Here is a 16,010-nt window from a genome sequence, read left to right as displayed (position 1 = left end):
GCAGTTAGTTGTTATGAAAGTGTTTGTTGGGACCCACACGCAGCACAAGACCCCGCACCAACAGGGAGAGAGATCGAAAAAAAAAACGTTACCGTGGTGAACAGTTCGTCTTGGAGGTGTAGAGTCGGCACCGGGGGGGAACGCTGGCATCCGTCGACGGGGCCGGGAAATTCATAGAGGGGACCAGGAGCCGGGACCGGGTGGCCCGGCGGGAGGAATTTAAATTCTGTCAGTGGCGCAGGGAGGAAAGAGAAAAAAGAAGGGAACATGACAAAACGAGAGACATTCATACAGAGCTGAGGAAGGAAGACGGGAAAGAGAAAGCTCGAGGGAACGGAAAGAGGGTGCGGGAGAACAGAAAGAAAGCTGAGACCGACACGGCAACCGCTGGGACTAAAGGCTATGGCTTTTAAGGCCTCACTGACGGCTAGTAATGGGATGCAGTCGCGAGTCAAGGAGGCCGAGACGTAACATTAGTAACCGCATACATTGAGCAAGTAATTCTAAAAATCATCAGCAAAAGTATAGGGGTAGAGCAAGGGGGAAAACAACAACACTCAGGGACACTCAGGTAGTATACAGAGGGTTATTGAGGAAACACTAATATCTTTAATAGCATGTACTGAAATGGTCTTTTAATTTGACGGTAGAGATTGATACAACTCTGTCTTTTAATGGTCTTAACGGGTTTGGTGTGCTGTTTTATCTTGCAGTTTACTGTTTTTATTTTGTACGCACTTATTTATTGTCCTGCACTTTTAGTGTCACCCTATATTTTATCTGTTTAATCTGTTTTTTATGCTTTTGGAAACTGATATATATATATATATGTTGGGTGTGTGAAAAAGGCAGCTGTACCGTATAAATGGCCGAAGCCACACCATCGACACTTTATCATTTACCGGTAGTTTTTCTTCCACAGCCAAACTTGCCTGTCTTCAATAGCTGCACAAAAAAATCTTGAAAATTGAAGGATAAAACAGACTAAATTCCAAATCTCCGGGAATACAGTTGTATCTGGTGCCGCCATCATGCTTACACTCCCCTGGTACTCTATTAACCTGAGGGGTAAAGACCCAGATCCAGATTCAAAATAATAACCAACTGAATACTTATTTGGCATAAATGAACACAAACGGAACGCATTTCTTGAGCCTCAAGACGTCGCATTTCATCCGATGGCCTGTGGAAACCGTTGAATTTACTGCACGCTAGGCGAAAGAGACAGAAATGAATGTTCATGCCTGTCTCAGATGTCGTTGGTGCCTCTGTGGGCTCTGGCAAGAAATAATGGAGCGTTTGTGTTTTAAAGCTCAAATCATTCTTTATACGGATTATTGAGTCTTGTGGCGGACTAGTCTTTTTAAGGCACAGTGTTGCTTGACGTGTTCTTTTTCCTTTTTCCCTCCTGGCTGTTGAGTTTTTTGGACTCCAGTGGCCTTGGGGTTGGGGAGTTGGGGGTTGATGATGGTATGGCAAAGGATGCATAGATTGGAGATAAGATGGAAGAAAGAAGATAATCTCTGTGTACTCCTACCGTCTGGTTATTACATTATTTAGATTATTTTGTTGTAATGATATAGAATCACAAGGTTAAAGGAAAGTGCATTTCGTCTGTTGGTGATCTTTCTTTTAACAAATTGATTTCAATTTTGAAATATTTACAATAACATTTTAAAAGTTTTTTTTCTGGCAAAAATATGTCGACCATAATGTTTTTTTAGAAGTAGTGTGAGTTCATTTTTGATGACGAAAAGTGTTGAAGCTAAAAAGAGCGTTCCTGGTTTGGTTTTGGCTGAAGGGCTCTGTGTGGAATCTGCAGGTTCTCCCCAGTGTCTTTGTGGGTTCCTCAGTTTTCCTACCGCAATTCAAAAACATGCAGCACATACTCCCGTCTTTTTATTTTTTTTATTTTTTATGTCCTTTTACTGCTATCAGCTATATTTATGCTGCTATCATCTATTTTTATTCTACTGTAGTTTGTCTACTCAACATGTTTGTGCCTGCTTTTTATGCGTATCTCTTGCCAGGAGTCCCGTTAAAATTTCATTATGTCGGTATAATAAAAGTTCTTGAGTCAAAAGAAGGTTCAATGGAGACTCTTCCCATGTCAATGGGAAAGTGAATGGTTGTATGTCCCTCCCCCCGACGTTGAGAGCAGGATAAAACTTTTATTTTATATCCTGTTATTGTATGGTAATGGAGTTATGATCTAATTGAGTGGTCCCAAACCACCAGCACCGGTCCGCAAAGAAACTCTTTCTTGGTACAAATGTTCCTTTTTTCATTAGACCTTCGGGATCTTATTATGAAAAATGACTGTTTCCTCCTTCGCCTTGCCGCTGCATTTAATATTGTAATTGCCTAAAATAAAGTGTAACCGTTGTATTCAGATGAAATACTGTGAACTTACAAAAGTTTTTATTATTTGAACCCCCAGTGCCTCTAACCGTTCTGCAGAAACATTTTCATGCATGGTACAAAAAGATTTGGGAACCACTGATTTATTTCAAAAGCATTTACATTTATTTCTGTAATTTTTTTTTTTAGGACAAATAAGAAGTGAAACTTTCCTGTCACTTATACATCATACCTCTGAAACAATTTATTCACATGTCTTCCCATCCCCTCCGTTTGTCCCTTAGCAACAACGGCATCCGGTGGAGACATTGAGGTTCATTGCCCGCTGGGTCATTTCCCATGTGGGAATATGAGCGAGTGCCTCCCCCAGGCCTTGCAGTGTAACGGACACAAAGACTGTCCCAATGGAGCGGATGAGCAGCGCTGTGGTAAGCTTGTGACACAAGTGACGCTTTTATTCTTATCTTACAAATGTTCTGGGATAAAAAAAAAAAAGGCTTGTTTATGAATATAGAGAGTGTATATCCACATACCGTAAATTCCAGAGTATAGGCCGCGCCTATAAAGAAAAAAGAAATTGTACATAAATAAGCCGCAGGTTGAAACATGAGATATAAACAAAGCCAGATGTAACAGGAAAGATTTTTTTTGGAATACTTTTATTTAAATAAATGACGGTAACATCTACTACTGGTACGTAACGCAAATGCTTTTTTTCAGAACAGATGCCGAACTTCCGTGCAGCAACTCTATTTCGTTTTTCGACAGCCAGAACTTGAAAATGTTCACAAACCACAAAATGGCTGATGAGAAGAATTATCGTAAATGCAAGTGGGTTTGCCGAAATGGTTTAATTTAAGGAAATTACCCTCTGAAAATCTGTAAAATTAGCCGCATTGTTGTAAAAGCCGCAGTTCTCAAAGCGTGTGAAAAAAGTAGCGGCTCATATGCCGGGAATTTACGGTATATGATTTGATGTTGCAAAGAATGACATAAAAGTGCATTTGTGTGTTCAAATAAGAGGATATTCAGTTTAAATTGAAGTACTTCCCAACCTCGATGTTGTGTTTTAGATGTTGCAGATCCTCAAACGCAGTTTCTTTTCAGTCCGGTAGGGACTGTAGAGCTTTGTTGACGCCGCAGTCACCGTCACGGGGTTTAATTAAGGAGCGAGAACTAGAGCCTGACGGAGAAAGAGAGGACGTGAGAGAATCTCCTCATTTGCGTCGCGTCGCAGCAACACCAGAGATTTTGCAAAGCGGGACAGACGAGAGCTCAGTCACGCACGGCGTCATAGTCCGAAAGTTTCCTGCGCCAACTTGCCGTTAATTTTGGGGAATTCCTCTCAACGGCGATCTCTTGCCTTCCTTGAGGCATAGAGATCTTCTCCCTCCAGTAAACACATGGGTTTTAACAGCAAATTAGACATTAGAAGCGATGAACCTCTTATCCTGAAGGCATTGACTTCCAGGCAGTGAATATCATTAGATGCAGAAATAGCAAAAATGAAAACTGTGGTTGCGGTGCTGGCAGGACAAAAAAATTCCAAGTTTCAGGCCTCAAATATAGTTTCTGGGTGCCTTTCTCAAACAGCAATGGGAAACTTCAGACACAGCACAGTCCTATTAATTTGCTTAAGGTTTTAACTCAACCTCGCTCTTGAACTGCCTGAATCCCAATTTCTTCCCTCATGCGAAGTCGTCCCCTTTCTAATCTCCCCGCTCAGGTGGTTGATTTCACAGCTCGTGCTGGAATAAGAAGTGACTCACAAAAACTGAGTCATCGTCTCTCTCCGTCCCGACGGTGGGCTTGACATCGGAGCCCTGCCGTTGGCGTAGCCGCGTGCTCGACGACATTTAGTAGTACACGTAAACACACCACACGCACTCACGGTGTGTGGTTATCTAGCATCTCACAACTTGTCTGGGACTCGACTCCCCGGCCCCCCTCCGCCCCCACCCTCCCAAATATGGGCTATGAGCGATCTTGATCTTGGTGAACTTTGTGCATGATTTAAGGGAGCGAGCCTGTTCCAAATTTGTATCAGATTTAGGGCAGAACAAGAATAAAACTGAAGAATTGTTGCTGTAGCCGGGCTTTGTAGATATTAGTCGTGTGTGTGTGTGTATGTGTGGGGGTGGATTATTGCTATTATACTACAGTTACAGTGGACGTTATCAGTGGTGGAGACAAAATATAACAGAGAAATTATTATTTGCTTATTTGACAGAAATAGCTCAGCGTGATAGTTACAAAAGGACACCTCCTCCACATCGCTCACATGTTGTTGTTTTTTTTTTTTTATCTTTATTGGTTTAAATTTGCGATAGCATTCAGCTGCTGCTTGTGATGAGCGGAGGCTGACGTGCACACAGGATGTGCTGGCCTCCAGTCAGACAGAGGCTGTTTGACAGGAAATGTTGAAGCTCTGCGTTCCATTCGAGATGAGAAATCTGTCTTTTATTAAATAAGATCTATATTTGAGCTGAGGCTCATTAATTTTCGTTTTTGCCCCCAACCTGTTTGTCTGTGCCGGCGGGGGCAAGGGTTGTCCGCTGCTTTCTTGGACAAACACTTTTTGGCTTTTTTTTTTTTTCAATAACATTCGATTGAGGTCGATCATATCTGGCCTGTCCAGAATCCATTAAACTCTTCTGCGGCTTTTGACATTTTCATACAATTCCGGGGAGATATTGTGGATTTTTGCCTTCGTCTGCAAAATCTGCGACGGCTTGATTGAAGATACTTTCCAAGATGCTGATATTTGGTTCAAACTAAATATCGATCAGAGCTGTAAGGTTTCTTCTGTCATCCCATTGTGGGACAAACATCTTATCCTCCCACGTGTGAGTAAGAGAGTGAATTCCTGTGGAAGATCTCGGTCACTCAGGTCCCGGTGATTTCATGTCGATATTTGTCGTGGCAACTGGAATTGAATTTCTTCACTTGAAGACGTTTCACCCCAGAGTGAATACGTCTCTACACGTGGCCCTGCGAGCCTCGTCTCTCCCTCGGTGACAAGCTGGGAAAAGCTCCAGCGACCCTGATGACAGGATAAATGGTGTAGATAATGAGCGAATGAATGAAAGGAAGACACGAAATGTTAATTCATTTTAGAGTCAGTTTCTTTGGTGGCTCTCAAAGACCGAATGAATGATTCGTGTTGTTATTTTGGAGGGCAAAACAACAACAGTCAGTTATGGTGATCCAACAAAAGCAGTGGACTAAATACCCACCACCCCGGCTCCGGGTCACTTGGCTCGTGTGTCGATGACGACCGCGGGCGAGTCTCAGGCGGTCGGCTCATGAACCGGGGTTTGTCTGCGGGGCCGCGGTGCACGCCGTGACGCACCAATTCATCTGCTTGAGAGATGCTTGACTAGTTTTTCGAAACAGCGCTGTGCTTTCCGCAGGTCCTCTGTCAATACGTTTTCACATTTCCAGCAGTGAAAAGGACCTAATGAAAGCATGAACCTGCACGGTTGATTATATTCTTTGTTTGACTCTGCAGGGGACAACATAGGGTGGGCGGATTTATTCGGTGAAAGATTTCCGGTTACTTATACCATGGACACTGACATCCTGCATGAGTGCTGTAAGTAAGTGTGTTTAATTACATCAGTACACACACACACACACACACTCACACACACACATACTGTATATGTGCATATGCTGTTGAAGGTGTGTTAATTGTGTTTTTTGTGTTCAGTCTTGCAGTTGTATCCAGAGAAGTGTGACTGTATTTGGACAGACATGGAGTGCGTGGCCGTCGGCCTTCAGGACGTTCCTCAACTCTCTCCAAACGTCACCTGGCTGTGAGTGTCCTCCGAAAAACATCCTCCGGGTGTCCGTGTCTGTGGAGGCCATTTTGATTTCAAATTTCAACTGTGGCGAATTGAAGAATGAAACGGATATTAAAAAAAATTGTCAATCAAAAAATTGTTGATTGTTGCCAACTTTTCCTGCAGCAACCACGTATCTAGCAGAGGGATCTAAAAGCAGCATAAAATTTAATTACCACAATTTTTTTCTAAATGGCAGATGACTAAAATGTTTTTTTTTTCTGTAACGCGTTGCCAAACCCTCCTGTTCTGTGTTAACTTTCCTCAAAGTCTTTGCAGAGAGGGCTGTATTTTCAGCGCCATTTGTTTACTCAGGCTGGCGGTGTAATCGTGCAATGACTACACGAGTTCATCGTCGAATAAGCGAAACAATTCAACGATTGAGTTCCACAACCCTACAGGTGGCCTCCTGGCATGACAGATGAGCTAAAAAGATTTGTTTGTTCAGCTTGTTTCCCACAACGTTTTAATATGATATCACTGAAATCTGAAATAAAGCATCACCCAGAAGTACAGCGGATCTTCTTTTGCGCGATTTTCTGATTTTAATCATTTTTACCGACGTGTCATGACGATCAGACTCAAGGATAAAAGGCATTTATACATCATTTAAAAAGGACATTTGATAATGAGTTAAAGGAAATGAATTACTTTACACGACAAGGTTTAGCATGACATTTTGCGATCATGTCTCGACACTCATCTCAACCTCTGTGCAGGGAAACGGCCATGTAAGGCCCGCTTGTGCAATTAAGTCAAACATTCCTTTTCGGTTCGTCGGTGAGAGGACCGGCTGTTGTTGTCTGAGACGTGTCCAGGCCTCTGCTTCAATCAGGGGTGTCCCCCTTTTTCCCCTCAAATGACTGCAGACTGGGGTCGCTCACTCATTAAACAAGCCATTATTCCTCGCTCTTATTTTCAGCTCCCTCCCTTTTCCGAGGTACCGGCCCGTGCTCTGACAGAGACTCCAGACCTGAGTCAGCAGGCGCAGGGATACGCTGATATTGATTTAGCGTTGAGCCGAACCAATTAGTACCGGAAATAACTTTTTTCCTTCGGAGGGTAATTAGTACCTGCACCAATATCATCATGGAGTTTTTGCAAAATTTAAATGTTTTACTTCTCAGTAGGTAACTGGTGTTAGATCAGTTTGTCGAATGACCCAATTAAATTACAGAGACCCTGCTCTAATGTATACTGGGATATTGAAATTCTCCACAGTGACCTTTACTATCATTATTTCCAGATTATCTCCCTCTTCTCGCGAACGCTAGATGTGACCTTTGAAAGTCAGGCCACACGTACTCCTGGTACTGCACTGTGTTCCATCTAGATTGCATTTAGATAACGTTTTAACCCCATTACATTTACGGCTGTTATTAATTCTTATGTTATTCAGTTTTTCTCCTAAGACCTGCCGTGTTTTAACAGACGCGATCCGTTTGAGTTTTCTCGGAGATTCAGGAAGTCTCCTCGGCAGAACGCTATTCTACCTCCGTGCACGTAGTTAACTGTCCCTGTCACAGGAGACCTTTTCTCAGTTCTACTTTGCCTCCTCTGACAGCCGATGCCCTTTTTTGCCATGAAAAGATTACTTTTTAAAAGCGATGGTTTAACCTTCTAGGGCACCTTATTATTTCTAATTATTCATACCTTTGGCCTTTTCCCTTCTCAGTCTGGAGGCCTTTTAACATGTTTATGAAAAGGTACATGAAAATGTACCTTGTTTTTCCTTTCTTTTCTTTTTTTTTTTTTTAATAGTGACATTTGACGTCTTCCGTTTCAGTTCCCTGAGGAGCAATGAGATCCGAGTTCTGTCCGATTCTGTCTTCTCCGAATATACTTCCTTGGAAAAACTGTAAGTGTTTCGTGTTTTTTTTACCCAACATACTCAGCAGGTACACGTAGGCAGTATTACCTGTATATCATTTGGCTGCAACTGCAAAGCTTACGATTTTCAATATTTTGAACAAGAAGCACACTCCACATATGATTAGTTTGTCTGTTACACATTATTATATGCAGTGCATGAATGAATGACTGAATAAATGTTTGAACACCTTTATTATCATTGCTCAAAGGTACAATGAAATTTGCATTGCTGCATCTCTTACGTCAGTGAAAAAAAAAAGACACCTCAAATATGGGCAATAGGTTGTGTTTTCAAGACAAGGTATTCTTTAATTATTATATTTATAATATATTATTATTATTATTATTATTATTATTATTATTGAGTTGTTATTTCAGCTTCTGACTGGAAATAATAAACATTGTTTTCAAGAGTACTTATACAGTAATGGTCTCAGAATATGTTTATCATGGCATTTATTCTATCCATATTATGCGTCATGGCCATCCATCATGAAGCAACTTCTATGGTTATCCACCTAAATTAATTTGCATATCACCATGGTAACAGTTCCTTCCCACTCTCTCCCCAAAACATGTCAATGTAATTAAGTACTTGAAACATCCATGTATACACAATTTATTGCTCATTTGTTCACTCGCAGGTTTCTGCAGAACAACAGCCTCCAGTTTATCTCCAAACATGCCTTCAACGGCCTGTTCAACCTGAAGAAACTGTGAGTAATCATCTAACGGCCATGAGATCCATCTTCTCCTCGACACGTTTTGCTAATCATGCACAATTCAAGCGAGCCCGTGACATAATGTTGTGATTTGAAGGAAAAAGAGGAAAGAAATAAAAACTTAGTAGGAGCTTCGTGATCGCTCGATGTAGACATGTTTGACATTCGTGTTTGTTTTGGAAAAACAAAAAAACAGGACCCGCTTTTTCAATACATACGTTATTTCTGTCTGATGAGAGCACATACGTCGGGTCAGTGGTAGAGCCGTTCGGTCTGTAGCCGTTTTCAACAATACTCAAAACACTTTCTGCATGACGTGTAAATGATGTCATCAGAAACATTCAGAAATGGTAGAAAGGGTCGGAAACGTATTTTAAAGAAGCCCTCTGTCGCCGCTCTTCACTGTTTCTGACAGGTTTCTCTGTGAGAACTCGATATCCTTGCTCAGTCCCGGCGTGTTCAGGGATCTCCATCAGTTGCAATGGCTGTGAGTAAACACCCCACACACACAAACACACACACACACACACACACACACGCACTATGTTTAACAGTGAGAGTTTTTGTTTGTTGTCCACTCATCTGCAGTCTTGTTTGACCTACTTTCATTTTTATAGTTTCAGAAAAAGATGCCTTGTCTGTCCATTTATAGTCAGCGTTAGCATGTGGCCTTTAGTCTTTTTTTTGTTACACCTCCCACTCCGAAAACAAATATGACTGAATGTGTTTATGACCATCTCAGCAAGGAGAGATAGAGATTTGCGAGAACTTGATTTATCCGAATGAGTTGGCCGCGCGTCTCCTGGTTCTCGTGAAGTAAGCGTCGTGCAGCAAAGGGAAAATGTGCTCATCTTCGTTTTGTGTGCTGGCCAGCTCCGGCTCGTCAGTGTTTCGGATATTATTTAAAGTCCCCGAGTGGCCATTAGTTTCGTGGATAGCGATAACAACCCGAGCCCAGCGTGTTAAAACACAGACCCACTAATCTGCTGAGCGGAGGCAGGGCCTCTCGTCCAAATTGAATATATTTACAGTTTGCAGTCACTGGCTTGTTTTCGCCGTGGAGAGCGACCGCTATCAGTCAGGACAGGCTGTAGTGCCTGGGGAACACATCCAGAAGCGGCAGCAGCACTTCATCAGCTGCTAAACAAAAGAAAACTGGAATAAAAATCTATACTGTTTGAATATTTGTATTTAAAAAAAAAAAAGACATGCAATTCCGTGAACAAATCCAGGTCAATTTATGTAAAGCTGAACTCAGTCGAGGTACGCTGACTTTCGAGAGCGTTCTTGACCGTATTTATAGTGCTGTTTATCGTTATCTGTATTTTGGTATAATCCTAATCCTTGTAAAAACATCTGCACTTTCAGATTGTCTGTTGCTACTTGCTCACTGCCTCTGCGATTGTTGTTGATGTATCGAAGGGGATGTATTGAAGTAACCAATCGGAATCGTCAGGATTGATGGCGCTTCGGATTGATTTTCCCGTTACCTCTGAATGTTTGTTCCCCGGTTTAAATGTCTGAGTTCAAATGAGGCGGATTCATGGTCTGATTTTTTCCGTGCCAGGATGTTGGACCATAACCCGCTGAGCAGCTTGTCCCAGGACACCTTCACGGGGCTCCGCTCTCTCATGTACCTGTGAGTTGAATTCCAAATCTCCTTTTGCGATTCATTTCCAACGTCAGATGTCCTTAAAAAGCTCTGAATTAAAGGAGATGAGGGGGATTTGTTACATCAACAAAGCTGCTTATTCTTTCCGTGACATTGCCTGATGGCAGAACCGCTCAAAAACTGGCACATATTCAAAACCTATTTGGGGAAAGGGAGGTGGCTGCACAAGGAAGAACCCATTAAGATATTGCCACAGTTATTGATTTCACTGAACAGCTCTCTAGTATTTATACTCGCGATAAAAGCCCTGTAAATATGAAGCGGCTCTGTTTGGCTGTTGTGGGGTTTCATATATCTCCTGATGAGGAGACAGAATCCATTCATCAGTAGAAGAATTGTCCCCTTCCCTCCCCGTGTCTGCCTCATTTTTTCCCATCTGTCACTTAACTTGCAGCATAGGTGGAACAGTGGTTGGCGTCCAAGCAGGGACCTTCTGGTTGGAAGGTCCCTTCTTGGTTTTCGACAGGGGATCTCGTTCTTGCCCATGTCTGTGTTTGTTTCCTCTTGGGGTTCTCCGGTTTACTCTCAGAGTCCAAATCTCACTCATTATCATTTCATTTTTACTACCAACATCTCCTACTTGCACGCCTGTCATTTCTCGAGCCATTCCCTGTAAGAGGCTTTTCATTTTGTTTCTTTTCATATTTTCATATTTCGCTTTCAGTGCTTATATTGTACATAGTCTCATTCATTTGTATCTATATCCTATATTTGCATCTTCTTCTCTGTCATTACTGTTTGGACACTTTTCTACTCTGTAATGCTGCCGTGACAATTGAATTCCCCTCTATGGGATCAATAAAGACTATCATGGGTTCATTGGAGAACCTAAATTGACCAGATGTGTGAACGTCAGGCGACTGGTTCCTCCCTCTCGCCCAATGACCCTGCGACCCCGAGTGCAGGACGAGTGGTGTAGATCGGTGTTTCTCAGCCTTTTTTTTTAAGCCACGGCACACATTTTACCTTAGAAAAATCACACGGCGCACCACCAAATAAATATGTCAAAACTGCTTTTAATGAAATAGGATGACACTGTAGTCTCAATTCACTTACTCAATGTGAAAACTGGCCCTTTTTGGTTGCACACAAAGCCGATATTGACATTGTATTGTCTTGAGCTCACCTTATTTACTTTCTTCTGACCACTACTTATACTTGGGCCTTTATCTGGGCCACAATGTCCTGCGAGTACTTTTTCTTTTCAAATATTTATCCACAGCGTATCACTGCCGCCGTCTTACTCGAAGCATCACTAATGACTCTACCGTCTGAGCAGCGGCAGGCAGATACACAGGTTCACTACCTGTTGCCATCTGGTGGAAGAGCATTTCATTGTTCTGCCTGTCACTGCACGCTGCCCACATAGACAGACGTACAAAGACACATTATTTGCATTGAATGAACCATTTTTAGACCAATCAGGTGAAAGTGGGCATTTTTCCACGACAAACCTGATGATATCTCACGACGCATTGATTGGGAAACACTGGTGTAGATAATGATTGAATGAATGAAAGAAAGAAAGAAAGAAAGAATGAAAGAATGAATGAATGAATGAATGAATGAATGAATGGATGAATGAATGAATGAATGAATGAAAAGGATAGTGGCCATTTCATTTATTCAGAGTTGAGTGATCAAAGTGCACGCACGACTAAACCCTTGGTTATTAGAAATGTTTCTAAATTCTAGGTGGACACGCATGCAATGCATTTCATATGTTTTTATTTTGCCTTCCGTGTGTAGTATTACGTATTCACACACAAGGCCATTAATAAACCAATATTATTAAAAAAAAACAAAAAAAAAAAAACAAACGTAACGTGTTTACCCCGATCCACAGTAAAACCTCCGGGTTTTTATATAATCATGCTAGAATCCTTACAAACATGTTATAAGCAGCTGCTGACAACCCCAAAAAGACCCGCCGACTAAACTTGCTTCACATTTGCTTTTCATGAAAAAGGCTTCTTCAGTCCAGATGCTGATGTAGTGAGATTAGTAATATTGATATTATTAATGTAATTTCCTTTTTCTATCTGTTTTTCTAGCTGCAGTGGTCATTCCTTCCCGCCACTCACATTTTCTCCATCATCAGATTAGAGCTCATTTTCTTGGCGCCGATCAACACTTTTTTGCCGAAGTTCAAACAATAAGTCCCGTCTGTTCATTTGCACAAAAATCCTGATAGTGTTTCCTCTCCGCAGGTCCATGGTGGACACCTCGCTGCACCACCTCCCACATCCGAGCTTCTGCCAACACATGCCTGCCTTGGATTGGCTGTGAGTCTGCTCTGAATGTATCCTGCGTGAGTGTGATTTGTGGAAATCATTTTATTTCCGTGTGATTTTTGCATATCTTTCATACCGCTGATATTGTGAGGAAATTAACTGCCATCCCATTTCCCATCCCCTTCCCGTCCCCCAAGTTCCACCGTGCATTGTGAGCCGCGGCTCTCTTTGTTCGTCTGTTAGCTGCCTGCTGCTACTCGGCGTCTGCATCTGTTTCATTTTTAAAACTGACAAAGCGAGTCTCTGACAGTTTGGTGTCATTTTTATCTCGGAAAAAAAAAAAAAAATCTGCTTTACATTCAGAAATGATCTCAAAGGGGTTCCTTTGTGTTTTGTGAATTTGCTCTCGCAGGGACCTCGAGGGAAACCTGATTCAAACTCTCAACTCCTCCATCTTGAAGACGTGCAACAAGCTGGAAGTTCTGTCAGTATCCCATTTTTATAAAATGCACCGCGTTGTTTACCGGGAACAAAAAGGGATATTGCTTTTATGTCCAGGTGTTAACTTTATATCTCGGGCTGGTGTCTCCGAGTTCAGGTCTGAAACTATATATGAGTGATCTGGGGCGCCATCCGATTGAACGTAAGCCACTAAATTTGGCAAAATATTTGCTATCGCACCCTGTGGAATACACACACACACACACAGATCCACCTTCTTTTAATATTTTTCCAAAGGGCAGAAGCATCAATGAGTACCCCGTTGGCCCGTCTGGTACAACAAATTAATGAGACATGGGCCGAACAAGGATATAATTGCTGCATCGCTTCCAAAAGCAGTGACCAACAATTATCACACGAACGAGGCCTTGCACCCTTAATGACCAGGGATCGGCTCGTATAAGTAACTGTATGACATTTTTAGAAAGGAGGGTTTCGTCTAAAAGATAAACCTGATTAATTTGAGCATTTAGGGATCAATAATGTAGAGTGAACTTTTTCCACCCAGCGTGGACACAGAATTTGGGACTGCTTTCTAGCATATTTTCACAACAATTAAAACAACATATATACTTAAATTTCCACAGATGTCAAATGAACCCTTGAAACCGCGATGTGCAGAAACAAAAAAAATGTGTTGTCACTGGGTTTGCATCGACATCCAGGGCTTTTTTAGGACAGATGCGATAAAGTGCGAGACACGGGCAGCCTTGACACGCTTTGTCAAAACAGCAAGAAAGGATGTTATTAGGCGTTCTTTTGTCCAAGTCTTGCTTTTGAATCAGCTCTCGGAAAAATTGTTATCATTTTGTCCTTGGTAAAATACAAACTTCACAATCCAAGCGAGTTTCATGCCATATTCCACAATCTTTTATATTCCTGATTTTAGAAACTCCCACTGCTCAGGCCTTTAGTAACCACAGCCCTTACAGCCGTGTGAGTGTGTGTGTGGGTGTGTGTGTTGGGCCTCTAAAAAGTTTACAATTGCTCTCAATTGAATGAGGAATTTGTCAGGATGGCAGAAGAATCTGAAAAGAAGTCGACAGAGACACTTTCAGTTTATTGATAGATTTTGCTCCCGTCACAGTCGTCTTTGTTCAGCACAATGTTAAACTGTTACACGTTCGATGTTGAAGACTTTCTTTGCAAAGGTTTATTCATGAAAGAAATAGCGCCTTGTTATTTTTTTTTCTCAGTGCATTGAATTGCTTTTCAGGTCGCTGATGAACAACAGAATCAGGAGACTTCCTGAGAACACCTTCCAGTCGCTGTGGAAACTGGCCGATCTGTGAGTTACTGCACGCGTTTTGTTTGCATCTTGGAATATTCACTCAGTGCATACTGAAACGCTCGTGTGCGTTGTCACAAAATGAATTACTGTCCAGGGACCTGCAGGCTAAAATGCTACCGCAATGTGATAAAGATGGAGAATTTCTGATTGGAGTTTTTGATAAAAACAAAAGCGGAACCCCAATTAATCTAAAATATTGGCTATATACATCCGCCCAGAGGTGCCGATTCCTAACAGGCAACAAAAAACAAGCAATTTCTCGGGCGGGGGGGGGGGCAAGCTACAAGGGGGCGCTGAACAACTTTGAATCACAGCGACAGCGACAGCATGTAGAGTTTGCAGTGAAGTGTCATTGGACAAACAGGAAAGTGGCTTTTAGCTAGTTTTATATTCTTATTTTGATTATTATGATACTAATATGCACTTTAGATATAAAAATGTTCACCTTTATTTTTGTTATAATCAGATTATTCATTATGTGATTGTGATGAATCCTTCTGGGGGGGGGGGGGGGTAGTAAATGTATGCCCTGGGCCCCAAGAGAACCTAGTACGGCCTCTGCACCGGCCCCGCTGTCAGTCCAGCATTAGTTTATATGGAGTTTGTGGATGTGAAATGTAATAAAACACTTTATTAATTCATCAGAATCCCGGGATGTTTTATCACATTCTTAAAGAATCATTATTGTAAAGAAAAGATGAAAACGAAATGTAAAATATTACAACAGCACTATATTTTTTTTGCTATAAACGGTATGTTTCAAAGTTTGACGCTTTTTGTTTACATTAGATGTTTTTTCAAAGGAGCCAACAAATGGAAAAAAAATGAAAAAAATTGGAAAAAAAAGGTAAAAAGTTGAAAAAAATGGAAACAAAACAAAACTGAAAAAGACCATCCATTTACATTTTATCAATAATGGTGAAGAGTACATCAGTTCATTTTGGGCCTTTGTGTTTGACTGCAACTGAATACCACATGTTATCATATGAGTTAGCAAGTAGCTCCCTGCTACACTAAGTAGGTTAAAGCGGTATAGAAAATGAAAGAAATGAACCTTTATGTGATGATTAAAACAGTTTGACCAAATTCTCAAAAAATCCCATTATCATGACGGCCGTGTCATTGTAATCTACTCATTTTTGAAATTTTGGACAGGACTCTATCAGTCCCTACTGATCAATAACTAAGCGGCTGTTTTCTTGTTTCACCCTCCCATCATTCTTTTTCCCCCTTTTCCACTTGATTTAGAAATCTCTCCAGCAACAGGATCCGGGAGCTGCCGAGAAACACGTTTAAGAGCCTCTCAAAATCCCTCCTGAAACTGTGAGTAACCACCGATGAGTTTCCTGTCAATGCAGAACGCCTCTTTTTCTCTTTAAAGTGCACTTCCATCCGTGAACCGCAGCGTATTAATGAGTGGTAACGCATTCCCTAACTATAATTAAAAAGCCATGCAGACAGTATTAGTTCTCTGCTCACCAAGAGCAGTAAATTGCAATTTAAAAGCCTATG

The 16,010-nt window shown here is 41.6% G+C and overlaps 1 protein-coding gene across 1 annotated transcript in view; it reads left to right on the top strand.

Moving 5' to 3' along the window:
* The window catches only part of rxfp2a (relaxin family peptide receptor 2a), a 28,343-nt gene that overhangs the window by 4,039 nt on the left and 8,294 nt on the right, over positions 1–16,010 (top strand). Inside the window, exons 2-12 of the mRNA XM_086176968.1 lie at positions 2,646–2,789; positions 5,873–5,956; positions 6,074–6,179; positions 7,993–8,064; positions 8,723–8,794; positions 9,216–9,287; positions 10,368–10,439; positions 12,683–12,757; positions 13,119–13,190; positions 14,424–14,495; positions 15,747–15,821. Coding sequence (XP_086033094.1) covers positions 2,646–2,789; positions 5,873–5,956; positions 6,074–6,179; positions 7,993–8,064; positions 8,723–8,794; positions 9,216–9,287; positions 10,368–10,439; positions 12,683–12,757; positions 13,119–13,190; positions 14,424–14,495; positions 15,747–15,821 — 916 coding nt within the window. The remainder of the gene's footprint in view (positions 1–2,645; positions 2,790–5,872; positions 5,957–6,073; positions 6,180–7,992; positions 8,065–8,722; positions 8,795–9,215; positions 9,288–10,367; positions 10,440–12,682; positions 12,758–13,118; positions 13,191–14,423; positions 14,496–15,746; positions 15,822–16,010) is intronic.

The sequence above is a fragment of the Fistularia commersonii genome, chromosome 29 (assembly GCF_037954325.1).
Source record: "Fistularia commersonii isolate RoL2024-O1a breed Wild chromosome 29, RoL_Fcom_v1.0, whole genome shotgun sequence".
NCBI lineage: Eukaryota > Metazoa > Chordata > Actinopteri > Syngnathiformes > Fistulariidae > Fistularia > Fistularia commersonii.
This window is presented reverse-complemented; position numbering and strand designations above follow the sequence as displayed.